The sequence below is a fragment of the Oryctolagus cuniculus genome, chromosome 3 (genome assembly GCF_051225735.1).
Source record: "Oryctolagus cuniculus isolate XC-2025 breed Fujian yellow rabbit chromosome 3, ASM5122573v1, whole genome shotgun sequence".
Classification (NCBI taxonomy): Eukaryota; Metazoa; Chordata; class Mammalia; order Lagomorpha; family Leporidae; genus Oryctolagus; species Oryctolagus cuniculus.
In genome coordinates, this window is record NC_142869.1 from 39,273,740 (window position 1) to 39,295,918 (window position 22,179).

The following is a 22,179-nucleotide window of genomic DNA, read 5'->3' on the forward strand; positions in this document are numbered from 1 at the left end:
CAACCTGGTTTTATGTGGGAGCCTTCTGTTGCCCCCCCCCCACTTTGAGAAATAAAGCTGGGAAAAAGCAAAGCTCCCCAAACAGTGGGAAAAGCTTAAATCCTAAATTTAAAGCAATTTTGGGTGGATATATCTTATTTATTTGTGAAATAAAACTCAGAATTAAATTCAGCCAGAGGAGAAACATTGTGTGTCAGCATTTCTTTTTCTCTTGCATTTCTCTAAAAGGTGCAGTCTGCTCGAATTCAATATTAACATGAACACTAATGCAATTTATGTATCCGCGTAATGTTCTCATGAATACAAGGCTCACCGAAGAAAAATGAGAAAGCACAGAGAATTATGAGGCAGAGCAAACTGTGTATTTCTGTCTGCCATGCAACAGCAGTCACCGTTAACCTGTTCTCGAATTTTCTCTCAGTGTTTTATCCGTGTGTGTGTGGGCCTATGCATGCGTGTGTGTGTGTGTATGATATAATATACCTTACTGAATGCATGTATTAGGTCAGGCTTGGGGGATGCTAAGGAAGAATACTCAGAGTGAAAAGTAGCCCAATGAGACTAAAAGTCTTCCTGTGGGGATGGTTCTAGAAACACGCACCTGCCCAATGTCCACGGCCGGGTTTATGCTGAAAGCAGCATCCATGAAGATGTCAGTCCGCAGGAGCTGTGCCAAGAGAACACACATCGCAGAAGGCGTTCAGATAGACGCGGACTACAGTTACACGCCTGCCCCTGGTTCTTCCCAGGGACCGGCAGGGTGGATGTTACGGATGGCACAGCCTGCAACAACGGTGAAGGCAAACACTGCTCCTGACCTTGTGAGCCCCCGTCAGACAGTCGACTTCAACCTCGGCACAGGAGGCTCCGTAGACAAAATACGGATACGCTTCTCCTTCCTCCTTCTCCCAGTCCATGTTTGTCTGGTAGCCCCTGGGCAGGGCAGCAGGAGGAAAAACAGAAGGCACTCACTGGTCTGGTCCCCTGGCGGTGCCGGCTCCTGGAGCAGTGCTTCTCCCTGTGACTAGAGACCTAGGCCCCCCTTCTCCTGTGAGGGGGCCTGGGGTCAGGCCTGCAGGGGGACCCTGGCAGACACAGGGAGAGCAACTGGGACCTGGCCCAGCCCTCTAGCGCACGGTCCCTGTGGTCCCCCCTGGCCGGGCTGTAGCTACTGCCCCAAGGTGGCTCTGCATTGCATCATCCTGCCCCACCCGGTGCCTCCAGCCCCAGGACCTCCCCACCTGCCATGATTCCGTGATGGAGGGCTCACACTGGACACAGCTGAGCTCCTGGCCTCTTCACTCACTCCTGCCCCAGTATCAATGAAGCCAAAAATAAAAGCATCCCTTACTTGTAATATCCAGTAGCTGAGAGACTGATGGATTCTGCAAAGGCTTTTGCAACCTGAAGGAGGGGTTTGGGTACAAAGAAATAGAATTTTAGGAAGACCCTTGAGCAACCCCTTCTGCACTGGACTTGCCTCTTGTTTGCTGTCAGCCCCGGGTTCACATCTCTGAGAGAGACCAAGGCGGCGTCCACACTGTAGGCTTCACTAGGGAGCGGCTGAAGGGCGTCCGTGGGCTGACAGCCTGGGGCCCCCTACTGGCTGGGGTGGCGCAGTGTCAAGTTTCGGGCTTTTAACTTAGGGACAGGGCTCAGCCATATTTTTGTACGTCTGTGCTTTGGCATGTACACAGGACACACACGGGACGGAGAGAGTGGTTCCTTTCTAGGCTTGGTTTCCCTACCCGAGCTTTCAGTTCCCCACAACCAACAGGAAGAAGGGTACATACAGTGCAAGAAGAGAAAGAGGGAGAGAGAGAGAGAGCGAATGAGCATGCACATTCACCAAACTTTATTACAGTATGTTGTTATGATTTTTCTATTTATTAGCTGTTGATCTCTCGCTATGTAGAACTGATAGATGAACCTTTATCACAGGTGTTTGGATAGAGAAGTGGTCTATACAGATTGAGCACGATCTGCAGTTTCAGGCAACCCCGGGGTCTTGCAGTGTATACCCCGTGGATAAAGGGGCCTATTATATATGACCCTTTATTCTGCTTTGTCCCCAAGTAATTTGGTTGGCTGTCTCACCGTATGACTATGTCAGCTTTCCTGCTGGAGTAAGCTGGGTAGGGATGGGAGATGATGATGGCGATTATACTAGAATAATAATCATTAAACAGATAATACTTTCATCTTAAGACTTCCCTTGGCTCCGTTGTACAGGTGAGAAAACCAAGGCCCTGGGGCCGTGTTGGGTAAGTCATTTGTCCCACAAGGCAGCGGTGAGAGAACGGGGACAACAGCCCTGGGTGGGTTTCCTGGGGGTCCCATGCTGCCACCACGCTCTGTGAGAAATTAGGCTCTAAAATAAAGTCAGGTTTCAATGAACTTGGAAACCTCTTCCACCTGTTCAGAAAGGCAGAAGCAAATGCTAACAAATGCTTTGCTTCTTGAACCAGCACCGCCAAAGAGCCACGAACCTAGGACTTCTGCCTGTCTGTTGCCTTTTCCCGGCTGGGATAATAAAGACCATACTCACCCAGTCCTCCCATTTTCCTTCAGGGTTTTTCTTAATGATGGGCTCGAGACGAGACATTAGAATTTGGCAGGCATTCTAAAAACAAATATTTGAAATGATATCAGAAATAACAGGCGCAGGGAGTAGCAAGGTGTCGACCACTTCATTGTCTCGAGCGCAGAGTGCCAGGCTTCTGAACCCGCTTTCTAGTCCCCTGGGAGGGCTCCCAAATCTGCACTAATGCATGGAATTGCTTCAAAGGAAACAAGTCTCCTTGTGGACCCTGCAGCGCTGACTTAAAATGATGTTTACTATAGTGTTGCTTAGATATGTGTGAACACAGAGCTAAGGGGAGTCCCCTTAGAGTCAGAGCTCTCTTAGAACCAGAAAGCCAGAACCAAAGGACAGTGTGCACCCTCATCTATATACCTGTAAAATTCAAAATAATGGCACGGACTTGATTAAGAGACGACGTGCTTTTGAAGCTACATTGCTGCTTGCAGTGGGAGAAAAGTACTGACTGCTGCGCGCAGGCCCTTGGAGTTCAGCAGGTCTACCCCGCACCACTTGATGGATCACTTTGCTCTCAACTTTCTTGTTTGAGTTGCGTTTTGTAAGTTGCTATGCAACTACTTTTCACTGGGCAAGAAAACAACATTTACGTATGAAGTCCATCTCTGGTCCCCTCTAGTTACCTTGCCACAAAGTACATTTTTGGTCCCAAATATGGGCCGAGATCTCATGGCAGCTCCACTTATAAATGATGCCAAATATGCTTATGTTATTTTCTATAAGATTTTCATTGAAATGAAAATAAAAAAATTACAGAAGGAAAAATCACACACTCCCAAGGTCACACCTGATCTGCGGGTGCCGGCGGCTTCCTCTCTGAATCTGGATGAACCCATCTCCATCTCCCCTCTCCTTTCCTCCTCTCTGCCTCGGAACAACCTCCACACCCATCTTGGTTTCTGTCCCTCCTTTTCTGTGACCCACTCTTTTGGCAAGTGGTCTCTGGCTTCTCATGCATGGGGAAGGTCCCTTTTCCCACAGGTCTGTCTCAGCTGCCAATCACTGACCTCCTTATCAGTGGATGCCTTCCAGAGGAGTGTCACATACAAGGCAAACCTAACCCTAGAGCTCCCACGCCTGTCCCAGTATCAGCTACTCTTCCACTTGTCATGCCATGATCACCATGCACCAAGACTTCACTTTACACTCCACAGTTTGATAATCTGCTGAAATAAATCTGAAAATCAATTTACCCTTGAAGATACTGAGATACTGCAGTGGACATCTGTCAATCTTTTATGACCTTCTGAAGCTCGCTATTGTTAAATGGCTGTCTGAATGCCATTGATTTATTAAAATTAACATTACAATTTAACACATAATGGAAAATTATTACTCAAAAGAGGAAGGGAAGTATTGGCTACCAGTAGGACAAAACTATCTTTTTTTTTTTTTTTTTTTTTTTTGACAGGCAGTGAGAGAGAGAAAGAGAAAGGTCTTCCTTCCATTGGTTCACCCCCCAAATGGCTGCTACGGCCGGCGTGCTGTGCCGATCTGAAGCCAGGAGCCAGGTGCTTCCTCCTGGTCTCCCATGGGGTGCAGGGCCCAAGCACTTGGGCCATCCTCCACTGCCTTCCTGGGCCACAGCAGAGAGGGGGACTGGAAAAGGAGCAACCGGGACAGAATTCAGCGCCCCAACTGGGACTAGAACCGGGGGTGCTGGCGCTGCAGGAGGAGGATTAGCCTAGTGAGCCAGGGCACCGGCCAGGACAAAACTATCCTGAAAAGATAGAGATAGGGGCTGGTGCTGTGGTGTAGCAGGTAAAGCTGCCACCTGCAGTGCCAGCATCCCATATGGGTGACTGTTTGAGTCCCGGCTGCTCCACTTCTGATCCAGATCTCTGCTATGGCCTAGGAAAGCAGTAGAGGATGGCCCAAATCCTTGGGCCCTTGCACCCATGTGGGAGACCCAGAAGAAGCTCTTGGCTTCTGGCTTCAGATCGGCATAGCTCGGGCCATTGTGGCCATCTGGGGAGTGAACCAGAGGATGGAAGACCTCTCTTCTCTCTCTCTGCCTCTGCCTCTCTGTAACTCCGCCTTTCAAATAGATAAATAAATTTTAAGAAAAAACAAAAGAGATAATAGCAAGCAGTTTCACAGTTTGGCTTAATGAGGGCTCTTGAAAAAGTTTGAGGGAAATAGAATTAAATGGTAAATTCATTTTGGTGTGAAAAATGTTGAAACCATGCCCAGGCACACAGAGGTCAGAGACTGGGCATGGCTGTGTTTCCACAGGTGCAAGGCTGGGCATGAGGAGGTTCGGCAGTGCTTTCCTGTGAAATCAGCCTTCCCTCGTTGGCCCACTGATCCACTCCATTAGCACCTTCATTTTCCATTTGGTACAGGTGCAACCGTGGCATGGGCTGGGGCCCGCCCTTTCATTTGCTTGTTGGTTTGCTGCCTGAATGTGAGCTGCGTGAGCTCAGGCTCTTTGGATTTGGTCCTATTTCATTTGCTGCTACAACTCTAGTGCTTAGACCAGGACCTGGCACACGGCAGGCCTCAGTAAGTAAGTATTGTAAGCCAGTATTGAATCAACCTGACCAGATCCAGACAATGGCAAATGGTCATACAAATGTATGACCTTCATTATGACTCTTCATCATGAAAAGATCAGAAAAAAGGTCAAAATCCCCAAAACCTTTTGTTCTTTCGTGTGTGTGTGTGTGTGTGTGTGTGTCCATGTCCTTTCTTTGTCAATGCCTGAGACTCTTCGTCTCCCACCACCTGTGTTCACCAGGCAGCTAACATCTTGGTGATGCCAGATGTCATGTCATCTGCAGGTCTTACTGAAACTGAAGTTTCCCAGAGCATTTTTTTTGGAGCACTGGCTCCAAAGGATGTTAAGAGGGATTAAATAAAAACATTACAATGTTTTCATGATTAAATAAATTTGGGAGAGATGTCAAACGGAGTGAGATAGGTTTCTTGGCTGCAGGACTGGTCAGTTTTTAATATGCTAATGCGCTTCATAAGCCATCATGAGTGGGATGTACTAGGCAGCATTTTCCAAACTCATCGACTGCCCCTGCCCCTATGGGGCCATCTCCCAAGGAGCAGACTTAGGGAAGCGCTGGTCACATGATCTACAGGCACATTCAAGAGCTGCGAGTCTCTCCTTTTGTGCAGGTTTCTGTAATTTCGTGGAGATGGTCTCAGTGGGTCACTAAAGGCCAGCTGACCGTTTGCGGGAAGCTGAAGAGCGGGAAGGAGAGGAGGTGGTGATTGTTCACTGCATAGTTTCATCCACCCAACAATTCTAGGAGGTGGGTATTTGCATTCCCAGTTAAGTGGAAGAGAAAATGGATTCCTAGAGGGGTTATGGACTGGCTCAAGCTCTGTGTTTGTTGGAGTGAGAGAAGAGAGAGATTCTCTCATCTAAGACAAAGGGAGGCTGCTAAGGTGCAGGTTTATATATGCAACAGAACAAGAATAATGAAAATCGCCCAGTGCAGCAGCAGGAGCATCAAAGAGAGCCTCAGAAAACTTGACCTGGGGTCTTGACTCTGCCTGTATTTAGCCGACCGACTTAGAACTTGACCTCTCCTGGCCTCAGTTTCTTCTTCCATTAAAGAAGGGCTGAGACGAGGGCCCTCCTGGGCTGTCCCCGGGTGACTGAGAGAGGAGAGGAAAGTCACCTGCACAGCTCTCCCATTGACATCTGCGCCCATGGACCCCGCCGTGAAGAGCGCGTTGGGCACCGTGACAGTGCTTGTTTCCGACAGGTGGATTTTCGACTTGGGTATGTTCAGTTCTCGACTGGCCACCTGCAGAAGCAGAAGATAAAGGTTTCCTATTTCATTAACTTTGTTCCTCTCTGGGTTTCAGTCCCAGCTTCTCTGCTTGCACTACTGGTTCTTGCTAATGTGCTGCCTGGGAGGCAGCAGATGACAGCTCAAGAACTTGGGTCTCTGCTACCCATGTGGGAAGCCTGAATCAAATCTCTGACTCCAAGCTTCAGCCTTGCCCAGCCCTGGCTATTATGAGCATTTGGGAAGATGAATCAGCAAATATGATTCCTGCATCTCTGAATCTCTCGGCTTTCAAATAAAATGAAAATTTAAAAAATAAAGACGAATATCCTTTCCTTTAAAAAGTATCTTTTCTCTATTTCTCATTGGGAAAAAGCTTTGTTTCCCACACAAATTTTTTCATCCAATGTCATATTCAACAAATTCTCTTTTCACATACATAAAAAAGGGTAAATTTCCTATGGTAATAATCTCTCTCTTTCAAAAGTACTAGGAACACATTTCTGTGAATTAGCACACGTGAGGGCCAGTCATGTGAGTGAAGTTTCTCAGTAGATTATGAATCTATGAGCACAGTTTTTCATTCTATCAAACATTCGAGGGTTTGAGTGAACACATTATTACTTTGAGCAGTTGAGGGAAAGCTTAGAAGTCTGTTCTCTTTGAAACTGGAATCATATGTTTTAGACCTGTGGACTTGGCTTTTTTGTATGTAGGGACTAATGTGCCGTATTTCTCCCATCCTAGCACTCACTTCCCTCACCGGAAGAGTCAGTTGCTTGCTTATTTATTTACTTATTTATTTAATTATTATTTTTTTTTTACCTGAAGAGTCTTACAATTGACTTGTGCATTTGGTGGGATGCTATTTGTCCCGCTCAACAAAACAAAAAAGCTGATCAGTTGACGTGAAGGTGCTGTCTTCTGCTGTGGAGACAGATCATCTCACCTGAATCATCTTGGTGTGCAGGCCTTGGCCCAGTTCACAGCCACCGTGAGTCAGCAAGACAGAGCCATCCATGTAGATGTGGACGAGGGCAGCTGCCTGGGTGGAAACAATCATGGTATCAGATGAGAAGCCGAGGCTATGAGTTTAACTGAGGTTGCTGATCCCTGAACCAGTCTCATTGAACCAGCATCATTTCTTTTTTTCTTATCCTGGAGAAGAAAGCTATTATTGGTGCACCTGGTGTGATGGCATTTCTCCTGCTGAGCATGCAAGCCACTGCTAAGTTGACTGGAAGGTGCTGTTGACTGTAAGACACTTTTCTCACTTGAATCACTTTGGTATGCAGTCCTGTCCCCTTTCAGGAACCCCAGCCTTGAAAAACATGGATGAGGATAAATGAAGTGCCCATCTTCCCTCTAGCAGTCTCCTGCCCACCACAGCTTGTGCAGGCTTACCTAGGGAGTTGCCTACCCCAGGCCCCAGCCTGCATACCAATTATTATTCTTCCCTCCTTGGACATGAAGATTAATTTTAAAGCAAATAGAACCTGCATGAGTGTGGGGAGCAACTCGGACTAGACTGTTACTCGAATTAAGACTTATTCTATGCATCTGCTTTCCCACAATATGGCGCTGGGAGAGGAGTAAACACCTTCTACACAGCTGCCTCCAGTTCAACCAATAAACTGTAGGACCTGCTCCTGATTGGAGGAGAGCAACATACTCGGCGTGTGGGTAGCAGAGTTGGGAAGAGGACTATAAAGGAGGAGAGAGACAACATGCACCAGGAACATCTAAGGGGAACACCTGGAGGAACATCTGAGCAGCCCCCGAGAGAGCCGGCCAGCGGTGTGCCACTCCCCCGCAGAAGTGGGGAAAGTGGCAGGGGGAACCGCCCTTCCACGGAGGTGGAAGGGTCGGTAGCCAACCCGGGAAGAACCAGCAGCAAACCCGGGGAGGGCCGAGCAGACGAAAGAACAACGCAGGGTCCTGTGTCGTTCCTCCACGAAGAGGGGGAGCGACATAATGGTGCCGTGACTCGGATAAGAAGCCTGGGCAGGGTTTAGTGTCGTTCCTCCATGAAGAGGGGGAGCGACACATGAGTAAATTTCCAGCCATAATCTCTCCTGGATACTGGAAGAACTGGAAGAAACTTGTGGTGTTTTGATGGTTTCCAGATGTTGATTTTTCAGAATCATAGTTGGGGAGGGACCTGGATCCCCATTCTGGAAAACCCAATTCAGCAACAGTTTGGAGATGGAGTTCAAATACCCATTTGTTAAAGCTGCCAGGTGATTTTCTTCATTTTTTTTTTTTTAATTTGTTTATTTGAAAGGCAGAGCAAGAGAGAGAGAGGGAGTAAGACAGAGAGAGAGAAAGAGAGAGAGAGAAAATCTTCAATCGGCTGGTTCACTTGCCCAAATGGCTGCAACAACTGGGGCTAGGCCAGGCCAAAGCCAGGAGCCTGGAATAGCATCCACGTCTCCCATATGGGTGGCAGGGGCTCAACTACTTGGGCCATCTTCTGCTGCTTTCCCAGGTACATTAGCAGGGAGCTGAATTTGAAGTGGAGCAGCCAGGATTCGAACTGGGAGCTGATAAAGAATACTGGTATCTTAGGCAGCCATTTAACTCACTGTACCACAATGCCAGCCCCAAAGGTGATTTTCTGGTTGCTCAGGTTTGGGGTCCATTGACTTAATCCAAATTCCTCACATAGGAAATAGAAGTCAAGAGAGGGAGAGACGTGGCTAAACCCAGGTTCTTAGTTTGTGGTAAAATCGGGACTGCAATGCAAGACTCCTAACCATATTCTAGCGTTTTCAAAGACCACAGCCTGATGCCTCTTGAAACTCACTGCTGTTGACCACCTCTGGGGCTGATTGTTTTGGAAGAAGAACCTACAGAATGTGCCTATGGCTTCAGGGACCAGAACACAGGTAGGAGGAAGCCGGGTTACACAGGATGGTTTGGCAAGTTGCTGGAATTTTTCTTTAGAGTCATCAATCCCCATCATATGTCATATGTGGCCTGGGGTCCTGCATCTACCCCTGGAGAAACCCAACTCTGTATTGACGTTCATGTCCCTGCCACCACACCTTCGAACAGCAAGTAACTCTCATTGCTTCCAGTCTCCTGAGTCTTTACAGGGACTTCCATGGTCCTCAACCCTAGCTTAGGCTCATTGATCTCCACAGTCCCCAAACCTGGCCTACTCTGTCTATTGCTAAAGGAAACTGTCCCAGTGTCTTCTGTCCCCAGAGTAGACCATCCCCAGTTGCACACAGTTGTCATAGCCAGCCAGCCAGCCCTTTGGAAAAGGGCCCTTGAAGAAGGCACGTCTCTCTCAGCCTCACCTGATTGTAGTAGGCTATAGGGACTCCAATGGTAAACTTCATAGGGACGACGGCCAGCCCCCTCTTCTTCCAGTAATTCTTTTTGTTGAATTCCTCTGCAGCCTTTTTTCTAGCGTGGAATGAAGATTTCTCCAGACAGTCTTTCCAGCATCTTCTCAAGGGCTCTGGATTGAATTTCTGATTGTAGGCTGTTTTGCTGCTTTTCTTATACATGTTTATTTCTTTAACCTAAGAGATGAAAAAATAAAAAGGATTTTAGGAATGGATGTTTGTTCCATATGTGAAGCATGCATTTTTGTTATAAGTCTGGTAGAAAGTCTTTCTAAAAAAGAAAGAACTACTTAACTGGCTATAACTATTCATGTGTAAGTATATGTGTATAAACAAAACAATAACAACAACCATAGAAGCTATTATTTCATATTTGCCAGACTCTAGGCTAAGTGTGTTATGTCAGTTAACTTTGCAATAATGCGGTGAAATGGTAGGTCCATCTTTTTTTTTTTCTTTTTTTTTTTTTTTTGACAGGCAGAAGGGATAGTGAGAGAGAGAGAGACAAAGAGAAAGGTCTTCCTTTTGCCGTTGGTTCACCCTCCAATGGCTGCCATGGCCAGTGTGCTGTGGCCGGTGCACCGCGTTGATCCGATGGCAGGAGCCAGGTACTTATCCTGGTCTCCCATGGGGTGCAGGGCCCAAGCACTTGGGCCATCCTCCACTGCACTCCCGGGCCACAGCAGAGAGCTGGCCTGGAAGAGGGACAACCGGGACAGAATCCGGCGCCCCGACCGGGACTAGAACCCGGTGTGCCAGTGCCGCTAGGCAGAGGATTAGCCTACTGAGCCACGGCGCCGGCCATAGGTCCATCTTAAGTTTGTTAGTAGTGAGATAAAATTTTCCTGATTCAAAATCTTTTTACCATCATGCAATCTTGCCTTGTTTTTAACTTGTTCTCAAATTAATTCCTCAAAGTCTTAAGTTGTGGTAATCGGTTTGCACAGAAGGCTGTAGTCATTCTATGCTCTCTATGCCCTTTGATGGTTTCCAACTGATTCAACTGACGTAGAGACTTGAGAAGCACTTGTGTGTTAGGGCTTGCCATGTGTAGCCACCCCCGGGAGGATGACTCTGTGGAGTAGAAGTGAGTCTTCCCAGCTAGGGCACCCCCACACAAACTGATGACCACAAGACAGTGAGTGAAGCCATCTTCTGCCATAAAACCTCAGTTGCATGGGCCCAGACTAGAGGAGCTACCCAGTGGATCCACAGATTTTGAAGAAATGCTATCTTTTGTTGAAAGCCATTAGATCCTGTGGTTGACTTACAGAAACTCACACAGCAAAAGTTAATTGAGACACAGGGGCGATCACCTTTTTTTTTTTTTTTCTTTCTGTGAGTCTACATAGAGGCTGAAATAATGCTATTTGTAGGTGCTCAAAACATATTTGAAGCAATGTGGTCCGCGTATTATTAGGGGGTTCTGATCGTTTACCTCTTCAGGGAGTAAGTTACATTGAGACGCCACGGCCGTTATGTAAGATTCGACCACCACTGTAGCCTGAGGGAAGCCAAATCCCCGAAAGGCAGTGTTGGATGGCAAGTTAGTTTTGCAAGGTCTTCCTCTGCACCGGAAGTTGGGAATATCATATGCATTTTCTGATTTCAGCACAATGAACTCCGTCACCTGAATTGAAGCCAAACAACATGGAACTTTGTATCTGTCAGATAGTCAAAGCTACTTATCTGAATTTTATTTTTAACTTGAACCCTGCTCAGAAATCATCTAACTTGTGAGACAAATTTTTGTGCAAAATAAAATGTGACATTTACAACTGAAGTGTTCATCTATGGCAACGGCATATTTCTTATTTACCAACTCAGACTCATCAGGGGTGCAACCACCGTTGATGTAATACTCAACATCAGCAGCTTTGATCACACCATTGTTCATGAATCCGACCTGCAAGGCGATAGCAAACCAAACCATGTTGAACACAGACACGTTTGATCATAGCAGTCAATCCACATTTAGCTTTGCACATGATGCGAAAAGGTACATGGGGGATGAACATAATCGCACATCTTTAGGCAGTATTCAAATATTCTTGTTAAGCGATATGGCATTTAGCAGTTGCCTTTCCTATCTGTTGATTAACCCTGGACAACATCTTAGGCAGTTTTCTGAACGTTTTGCTCTCACTCACTTTGTATTTTGCAAAGAGTGGGTGGCGGCCAGCAGTTATCAGCATGTCATCACCACGCTCCAGGATAAATCGGATTGGGCGGCCAGTCCTAGAGGAAACAATGCCGTTAGCATACTGGATGCTTCATAAAGCTGCAGGAACACGGAGATGAGGAAAGAAGACTTGAGATAAACTAGTGGTGTTTAGTGGGAGAGTAATAGACTGTAAACAACATTTTGGAAGACTGGGAGGGGGTGAAAATAAAAAAAATTATTTTGGTTTAGTTAAGTCTGAATATTTATTTCTACATTGCAATGTCATGTGATTTGATTATGCTATTTCCCTTTTGTTTATTGTTTATATTAGGAATGATATGGTCATTTTGCTGTTTTGTGTATAAGTAGATGCTACTGTAAATTTCAATTTGGGATTCTAAAGGGGATACTGAACACCTGCTGTGAGAGGGATGTTGAGGCTGAGAGGTGGAGACCCAGTGCCCTGCTGAGTTCAGCCTCCCTCATCGTCAGGCTCCCGTTTCACCAAGTGTCCTGCAAGGACTCTGGGTTTTGACTGAACGTTCCCAGGGCCTGCAAGCCTGCTCCCTGTAGAAGAGCTTTTTCTGTTGTTGGAGAGAGTCCGTTTTCCTTTTTGCAGCAATAGCCTGGGATACGCTACATTTGTCCTGACTACATCTCAGTGAACTTTGATGGCTACAAGGTTCACAAAAGTCATGGCCATTCCCACATCAGGATGTTCCGACCAGAGGAGGCAGAGACTACCTGAACATTCCTGGGCCGCAGCAACAGCCCGGGTTCACTGCATGACAAAATACGCCTCTTGTAAGGTTGGGCTCTTGTCCCTCCTTCCACGGGCAGCCCCAGCTGAGATGAAAGTGGCGGTGCAGGGCGGCACCCATGCTACCTGGACGGCAGCCGCCGTGACTCTTACTTGTTGGCCGCCACAGCACTGACAGCTCCTAGCAGGGCAGGCTTGGTCACTTTCCCCCCAAATGCTCCTCCAGCTCTTTTCATGTGACAGGCGACTCTACTCCTTGGGACGTTTAGGGCTGCGGCCACATATTCCTGCAAGACATAAGTCCCCGGAGACATAGAAGTGCAATTGAATAGTTTACTTTCTTAGCCATGTATTTCCTCTTTGCCCAGTAAGTCAGATATTCAACAAATATTTATGTTTAAAGAGTGTTGTAATCATTATCATAATCTAATTTTAAGGTGTCAGGCTCCAAAGAAACCTATAGCCATGAAGCAGTCACCCCTCACCTCCCTCCAATCTCCGAGCACTAGGTAATCATAGATCTTCTTTTTTTCTCTGTAGATTTACCTGTTTGGGATGCTTACATAAATGGAACCATCCAATATGTGATTTTTGTGACCGGCTTCCATCTATCATAATGTTGCCAGAGTTCATCTATGTTACAGTAAATATTGGTATTTTATCCTTTTTTTGGCCAAATAATATTCCACTGTACAATTAGGCCACATTTTGTTCATTCATCAGTTGATGGACATTCTGTTGTTTTCTCTTTTGGATATTATGAATGATACTGCTGTGAACACTTGTGTGTAAGTTTTTTTGGGTGAACATATGTTTTCTTTCTTTTTTTTTTTTTGGACAGGCAGAGTTAGACAGTGAGAGACAGAGAGAGACAGAGACAGACAGAGACAGAGAGAAAGGTCTTCCTTTTTCTGTTGGGATGAACATATGTTTTCATTTGTCTTGGGCAGATACTTGGTCATGTCAGTGGTTGGGTTATATGACCCCACCATCCTGAGAAACTGTCAAGCTGTTTTCCAAAGTGGCTTTGGTATTTTTTGAGCCCACAGCAAGGTGGGAAAGTTCTAGTTTCTCTACAACACTTGTTATTGTCTCTTTAATGGTAGCCATTCTAGAGGATATGAAAAGGCTCCTCGCTGTGGTTTTGATTTGCATTTACATTGTGATGAATAACGCTGAACACATTTTCACGTGCTTGATAGTCACTGAAAGATCTTCTTTAGAGGAGCGCAGATTCAAATCCCTTGTATGGCTTTTGGTGTTGCCTTGGGTTCTTGGCTGAGCAGGTTGTGGGTACCCAGTGGTCTAGTTCCCCCTGGGAAATGGCTGCTATTGTGTAACTAACTGATTGAAACCTAGGAGTTGGTGGCAATGGTGACCTTGGGATGTACATGTTATCTGCTGGAGCTCTGAGCCACAGACCCCCTGCCCAAACAAACCCCAGATGAAAGCCACTTATCTCGATTTACAGAAAAGGGTGCCAATGCCCAGTGACTTGCAGCAGGTCGCATAGCTGCCTAGGGGCAAAGCCTGTGTCTGCAATTCTCTTCTGTCCACTTCCAGTCTTGCAGTTGTGGAGGTCACGGCCAGATCCCAGCTCAAAATTAATGACCTCTGCCTTTCATTTTGCCTTGATGACAGCTGGGGGCTTCCTCCTCCCAGACAGCCCACCTGCCCTGTTAGGACCCAAGATGTCCACTCACCTGTGCTATACAAGGAAGCCCCCAGCTTTCTCCCTCAGTGATGCTTGTCATTACTCCTCCCCTAGTGCAATTTTTAAAATTACCCACCCCTGCCTGGCACTATTCTGGGGCCAACAATTTCTTTACAGATTGCAAGAGGGGAATATCAAAATCTTTATTGTTTCCCTGGGTGTGATAAAGCCTTATATCTTCACCACCACCACAAGACTGGGATTTACATGCTTCTTATTAAGCTGTATTGATTACATCTTGGAAACACAACTGCTTTATGTGTGCCCCACTGATTCATGGGAACTCTACACTCACATAGAATAGCCATGCAAATGAACCATAGGGCAGAGTTATCACACCAGTGCTTTGACAGTTTCATGCTATCAGTTGTTATAAGGGAAAGATGAACCTTGCCCTGCTTTGGAAGGTACAGACATTTCCAGATCACCTTGAATGGTCTGCTCTTTTAAAGAAATTGTTGCTCCCTTTGAATTCATTCTGGACTTTAGCTAATGTCAAGTTCATGTTATTAGGAGTGGGAGGGTTCCAAAGTTTCCAGCAGTGGGGCACCCGGAGGCAAGGGCCTCACAACACCTGCCCATCTGGAACTAAATTTCCCAACAGTGTCCTGTTACCTGCACGTGGGTTGGAAACTGTGTCCCAAGGTGTAACACCATTTCTTTATCTTCCTCTTTTGGGATAGCCAGGACAGTTTGTGTTTCCATGTAAAAGTGTTCCTGTCCTTCCACGTGGATCTCACCTGTAAAACATAAACACAGCACCATGGTTGCTCACAAATCCCCATGCAGGAGCTCTGGGTGGTGTTTTGTTTATTAATAGTGAGTTGCTTCAGCTTATGGAGGGCTGGACTTCATATTACTGGATTAAATCACTTCTTTTAGTCCTCTCTGTGCCCAACCAGTTGAGTGACCTTGGGTAACTCACTTCAACCCTCTTGGCCTCAGTTTCCTGAGCTGTGCAGTGAGCTGTCACATCTGTGACGTGCTGCACTTGGGAGCACAGGCTAGTCTGGTTACACACCCAGGCTTGACCATCTCCTTGATGAGTGAGTGGACAAGTTTTTAAATCCCAGCTTCCTCAGCTAAAAAAAATGAGAGGAAATAATAATATGTACCTCAATCAATTAGGGGATGTTGAGGATTAGGAGACAGACAGAGAGAGAGAGAGAGAGAGAGAGAACCACATCTGTTGGTTTATTCCTCAAATGCCCACAATAGTCAAGGCTGGGCCAGGCCAGCTCTTCCATGGGGGTGGGAGGGATCCAACTACATGGGCCACGATCTGCTGCCTTCTAGGCTGTGCATTATCAGGAAGCTGAAGTGGGAGTGGGGCCAGAGCTCAGACCCAGACACTCCAGAAGTGGATACTGGTACCTTAATGGCTAGATCAAACATCACACCTAAAGGAAATAAAGGTTTAACTTGTCAGAGCTGAGGTTGTTCCATACCTTAAAACCAGCCTGGTCTTACTGGTTCACGTGAGATTTTTGGTTTGTCCAGTATATCCTTACCATTTTGTGTGTTATACTAGGAGAAATGTTTGGTCTTTATTAAAATACTGGAAGACACTATGTTTATTTTTTAATTACCTGAAAGACCTCTGTGCTATTAAAATAAGTGAATTGTTTTGCTAAGAGTGAAAAGATTATTTAAAAATGTTTCTTGGGACAGTAGAATGTGGGTCATGCAAAAAAAAATGCTGAAAAATCTGCTTAAAATCCAATTAATGTTTTTAAAGGAGAAAAAAATTTATTTTTATATACAGATGGTATGCGTGTATGTGGTCCTCATGGAAATGAAATTGCAACCCCAAAGAGCTGGTCAGACCTGGAAGCCTATATGTCATATTGACAAAAGGCAATACATTTTTGGAAGAATTTCATTCGTTGGTATAGTCTATTAGAAGTGAGGGCTTATGTTCACTAAAAGATAAGCATGATAGTGTCGGCAGAAACACTGACAATGACTTTAACTTGAAAACAACTAAAATGTCCATCAACAACAGAATATATAAATAAATTACAGAATATCCATGCAGTGACATACTACCAAGCAATGAAAAAGAACTACTGATCTGGGGCTGGCACTGTGGCGCAGCGGGTTAACACCCTGACCTGAAGCACCGGCATCCCATATGGATGCTGGTTAGTGATCCGGCTGCTCCTCTTCTGATCCAGCTCTCTCCTATGGCCTGGGAAAGCAGTAGAAGATGGCCCAAGACCTTGGGCCTCTGCACCCGTGTGGGAGACCCAGAAGAAGCTCCTGGCTCCTGGCTTCGGATTGGCTCAGCTCTGGCCATTGTGGCCAATTGGGAAGTGAAGCAGCAGATGGAAGACCTCTCTCTCTGTCTCTCCTCTCTCTGTGTAACTCTGAGTTTCAAATAAATAAATAAATCTTTAAAAAAAAAACCCAAGAACTACTGATCTATGCAACAATATGGATGAATCTCTACACAAACTGTTAAATAAAAGAAGTAGGCACATAAGATTCCATTTATATGAATTTTAAAACATCAAAAACTAAACTACAGTGTTAAAAGTTAGACTAACACCTTGTGAGGAGTTACTAGGAAAGGATACAAGGACGTTTGCTGGAGTGCTGGCCATATTCTGTGCCTTGCTTTGGTTAGTACTTAGATAAGATTATACATAGGTAAAAATTCAAGCTGTGAACTTATTGTGCATTTTCAGTTTTACTTAAGAAACCCTCTGGCTTGCAGAAGCACTGCCTTGGAGCTTCTCAAATGAGCTGATGCAGTATCTTGAACTTGGAAGCTTTGCTATTCTGACCCAAGATGACTCACCTTCAATGATTTGGTCAACGTGTTTAAAGGCTTGCTCCACGTTGCCTTGCTCAATTTTTCTCTCGACAGAAAGGAACGAATTGTGCTCCAGAGCTTGCTGCAGTGGAAAAACAAGCCAGAATTTTTGTTTTTGCATTCTAACAAGCAATTTGTCCCCCACCAAATTCCAGGTTTCTGTTTTGTCAGATCCCACACGAGACTCTCCAAGCAAGAGTAGCATGAAGAATCATTAGAAATTGGATTTAAATGGGTTACAGGCATTGGTGACTCGGTTTTATTCCATGTTCTGAGAAGAGCTGAGGGAGGATTCAGGGGTCTATATATGTGGCCCCATCCCTAGATTGCTTAGCAATGATGGGAGGCAGTGTGGTATTAAGGTGCCAACTCTGGGCTGAAGAGGGTACAACATAGAATTAGGAGAGGTCGAGAAGGAGGAGGCTGGAGGCACCTGGGTGCTTAGGGATGGCCTTTAAGGGCAATCTGATTGTATCTGGGATCATCTGAAGTCTAGATCACATTATGAAACAATAATTTGAGGTTGAAATCGAGAGGAGGACACAATGAGGACAAAACCAGGCTGGCTGGGATGTGGGTTTTCTGCAAAGAAACACTGAAAGATGAGTTTGGAAATTGGATTGAGGCTGGACTATGAAAGACCTTGATTCCATTCTAAGGAGTTGGGATAATATCCAAGGGGGTATTGTTGACCAGGAAAAGTGACCCAACAAACTGTGTGGCTTAGAGAAGTCAGCGTGGTGGGTAGGCAGGCTGAAATGGAAGATGAGAGCCTCCAATGTGGTTATTGCAGTAAATTTTGATAATAATGTGGTGAAGATGGGGCTGGAGGGAAGAGCAAAGGTGGGAATGGAAAGAAAGGGGGCAGATCCAAGAGGCATTTAAAGGACAACTTGAACTTGGCAACTGTCGGGAAGAGCAGGGGAGAATCAAAGAGGATACTCAAGACTGCATCCAATGTCAGGGAGGTGGTCTCAGCACTTACTCTCCTTCTGTCCGTTTATCCCTCTGTCCCTCCATCACCCAACACAACTGCTGAGTGCCAGCTGCAGCCTGGGTGCTTCACTAGGCACTGGTGATAGAACTCACAACGCATGTCCTTGTTCTCACTAATAACACGTAGAACAAAAGTGACAGTGAACTTGCACTGAATGCACTCCCTGGATTCTCTCATTTAAACCTCACAATGGTCTTTTAGCGTGGGTGCTTTCACAGTGCCCATTTTACAGTTGAGTAAACTGAGGGATGGGGACTTTCAGAAACTTGCCAAAGCTTTCATTGCTGTCAAGAGGCTATTAAATGGCAGAGTCAGATTATGAATCCAAGTAGTCTGTCTCCAGAGCTTGCGCATAAGTGGTAAGTGGGAAGGGCGATAGAAGACCCACTAGTTGAACTGCAAGGGTACTTCAAAAAGTTCATGGGAAAATGTTATCAAAAGATAAGGTTATATTGGTACAAGAAGCCCTTGGAAGTCATGCATAGTTTTTCATAGTATGCATTTTCCTTGAACTGTTTGAAGACCCTCAAACAGTCAAGGTTATTTATTTATTTTTGGACAGTAAGCATGCTAGCCAAGTTTAATGAAAAGAAGTAATAAAAAAGGACACCTGATAGACCAAGAGGGGATTTTGGTAATGAACGGAGAGCCAAATGCTACAACTTTTCTGAGCTCCGCGATGCTCTAGGTTTTTCCCACTGACTAGCTTTGGATGTGAGGTCACACGGCTCCAGTATTCTGTACCTTGAGATACAGTACTGAGACCCTTCCTGCCTGGATCCCTCCTATGCAGGCAGGGAAGGTCAAGGTACAGAGATTACTAGAGCCTTTAATCTAAGACTACAGCGACACTGAACACAGTGTAGATGGAGCCACACTTGTATTATTTTATGATTCCATGGGTTGAATTCTGCCCCAAGGAAGCCACCATCAACATTCTGGAAGACACAAGTGTTCTGGTTACCTTGATTGTGATAATCCTTGGCTCTATGTCTTCATAAGCAATCCTCACTTTTTTAGCTGCTGCTTTTGCGTGAGCGTAGGTGTCAGCAGCCACAGTGCAGACGATCTGACCCACGCAAATTACCTGCAGGAAATCCACGTGTTGTAATTCACATAGAGAATCCTCAAAAAGGAATTTCTGTTCCCACACTGTTACAATGGCCCACTGGGATTTTATGACCACAGGAAAGATTTTTTTTACTTATGAGATTAATTTCAAATTGTGTCTTGAGTGTAATTTAGGGGGCACAAAAATTGGATGCAGAGCTTCATTACCTGGCTTTAACAATCTGCAGTCTTGTCTCCAGACACATCCTCACCATTCCCACAGCACCACAATGATCTAGTCAACCTGGAATTCTGTTTTCTTTCAATAGCCAGTGCTCTGTATTCTATATTTTCATGTTTTTTTTTAAAGATTTATTTATTTGAAAGGCAGAGTTACACACACACACACACACACAGACACTGACACACACACACAGAGAGAGAGAGAGAGAGAGAGGGAGAGAGAGAATCATCCATCTGCTGGTTCACTCTCCAAATGGCTGCAATGACTGAGGCTGGGCCAGGCTGAAGCCAGGAGCCTGGAACTCCAGCCTGGTCTTCCCCATGGGTGTCAGGGGCCCAAGTATTTAGGTGATTGCTCACTGCTTTCCCAGGCAGCTGGATCTGAAGCAGAGCAGTGGGACTTGGATGCTGGCCTTGCAGGCAGCGGCTTAACCTGCTGTGCCACACTGCCAGCCCCTCATGACATTTTAGAAGCCCCTCTATTTTTAAAAACTTTATTTTATTTATTTGAAAGGCAGATTACAGAGGAGAGAGGGAGAAGACAGAGAGAGAGAGAGAGAGAGAGAGAGAGAGATCTTTCATCCACTGTCACTCCCCAAATGGCTGCAAAGACCAGGACTGGGTCAGGCCAAAACCAGGAGCCAGAAGCTTCTTCTGGGTCTCCCACAATGGGGTGGCAGAGGCCCAAACACTTGGGCCATCTTCTACTGCTTTTCTTAGGTGCATTAGCAGGCAGCTGGATTGGAAGTGGAGCAGCCAGGACTCAAACTGGCGCCCATAGAGGATTCTGGTGTTGCAGACGGAGGCTTAACACATTCTGCCACTATGTCGGCCTTTAATATGCTTGTATTAGAACCTTAAAAGGGTCCATGATTCAAAAGAGAAGTTGAGAATCACCGAGGTGGAGTCATTGACTCCCAGCAAGTCTTGGTGTGGTACTCATGAATCCATGGATAGTATAGTAATAATAAATACATATCTTGGTGTTCCCAGCAAATGCACTTGAATAATAAGCTACAGAAAGTCACACACCTCATTCTTTGCATAGAAAATCTCCCCTTTATGGTTATTTTCTCCCGGAACATCTTCTGCTGTTATCACATCAACCACACCTGGAAGTGCCAGGGCTTCTGAAGTATCAATTGATCTAGGAGGGAAAACCTGAAGGTAGCCATTAAGGTTGCAGGGGTAAGTTTATGGTTAATGTAAATGATTCCTTAAACACAGAGAAAAATGATGATGGATTTTTACAATGAACTATGGAGCAATAGCTTACGTTGAAAAATACTGATATTTAACAGTTCTAACTCTAGGTCATAGAGTCTTTCATAACTATGCTGAAGAAGTGACTGATTCCCACCCAGAAGAGGAAATGAATACTCTAAATTAACTGAAATACATGATAAGCTCTCAGCTTGGATATGAAACTGAATGCATGTCAGTAACACATGGAAACATCTTTTATTTCCTTACATGATATTGGCATGAGCTCTGGTGCTGGTGACCACAGCAAGATAGAGTTCTTGGTCCACGGCGGGCATGTCATCTATAAACACAGCCTCTCCAGTGGCATGTTTAATGGCCGACTGGTGCATGATCGGGTGTCCAACTGGATCTTGTAAGGGTTGAGCGGGATCCACACACTGTTGATGAACAGAGCAAGTTATGTTACAACAGAAATTCTCATGACCCAACCATGCAGTTTGATATATCTGGCTTACTCACAAGTCAAGCAAAACTATAGGCAATTGGAATCCACATCTGTGAGTCAAGGTTAATAAATACACATTGAGTGGTATGGTAAGGGATATATTCTGGTTACAATCCCCTCTCTTCCTACCAGAAAGACACTGTTCCTGTCATCAAGGATTCTACTATGTTGTTGAAGAATCAATGCATTTACAAACACACATTAAAATAATGTGGTCAGGGCTTGGTGTTTGACGTAGTGGGTAAAGCTGCTGTCTGCAATACCGGCATCCTATATGGGCGCTGATTCATGTCCCAGCTACTCCACTTCTGACCCAGGAAGGCAGACAATGAACAAGAAAAGAAGGCAATTTTAGCCAATAAAATGGAAAATGATGGAGAAGAGAGATTCATAATCTAATCTTTTGGTTGACCTTGAGTAAAAGCAGAGGCCCTAACCCAAGCAAGTGATGTGTGTGTGACAGCAGGTAACATCAGCTAGCTTTAGTAGACTTCATCTTTGTAATAAAAATGTAATTATTGGAGAGAGATGTGTCCAAAATGCATACACCTGAATACATAGACAGATTAAAAAACAAACTCCCCCTGTTCCACCACCAACCTGGAACATCTGAATCCCTTGGGGAGTTTCTATGGGGAAATCTTCTAGAGCGCTCAGGTATGTTTCTGGAATATCGGGGAACTTCTTAGGATCCTGTAAAGATTATTTCATGTTTAGTTTTGCAATCTGGGTGACTATCACAGAAAAATAGCTATAGAAATAGGGTTATCCAATGTGTCTTCTTAGATCTTAGACTCCAGTTGGGCTGGGAGAGAGTCCTGAGCTTTGAGTTCCATAGGCTGTTAGCCATTGTTTGAAGAAAAACAACATCTATTTACACACAGGAAAATGAATGTTACTGGTATTTCCAGAAGCTATACTAAAAAATTAAGTGCGTGTGCACACACACACACACACTTTCATAAAGAATGGTTTTCAAGGATGTACAGCAAAACGTTTATAGTGGTTATCTATG

The 22,179-nt window shown here is 45.3% G+C and overlaps 1 protein-coding gene across 1 annotated transcript in view; it reads right to left on the bottom strand.

The window, feature by feature from the left end:
• AOX4 (aldehyde oxidase 4) overlaps positions 1-22,179 on the bottom strand; it is a 53,506-nt gene that overhangs the window by 4,791 nt on the left and 26,536 nt on the right. The window contains exons 16-32 of the mRNA NM_001278863.1: positions 21,765-21,857; positions 20,927-21,096; positions 20,486-20,600; positions 19,125-19,247; positions 17,149-17,245; positions 14,961-15,085; positions 12,785-12,918; positions 11,858-11,945; positions 11,527-11,613; positions 11,146-11,337; positions 9,657-9,884; positions 7,301-7,396; positions 6,238-6,366; positions 2,549-2,623; positions 1,352-1,404; positions 819-933; positions 602-667 (exon numbers count right to left, since the gene is read on the bottom strand). Coding sequence (NP_001265792.1) covers positions 602-667; positions 819-933; positions 1,352-1,404; positions 2,549-2,623; positions 6,238-6,366; positions 7,301-7,396; positions 9,657-9,884; positions 11,146-11,337; positions 11,527-11,613; positions 11,858-11,945; positions 12,785-12,918; positions 14,961-15,085; positions 17,149-17,245; positions 19,125-19,247; positions 20,486-20,600; positions 20,927-21,096; positions 21,765-21,857 — 1,986 coding nt within the window. The remainder of the gene's footprint in view (positions 1-601; positions 668-818; positions 934-1,351; positions 1,405-2,548; positions 2,624-6,237; positions 6,367-7,300; positions 7,397-9,656; positions 9,885-11,145; positions 11,338-11,526; positions 11,614-11,857; positions 11,946-12,784; positions 12,919-14,960; positions 15,086-17,148; positions 17,246-19,124; positions 19,248-20,485; positions 20,601-20,926; positions 21,097-21,764; positions 21,858-22,179) is intronic.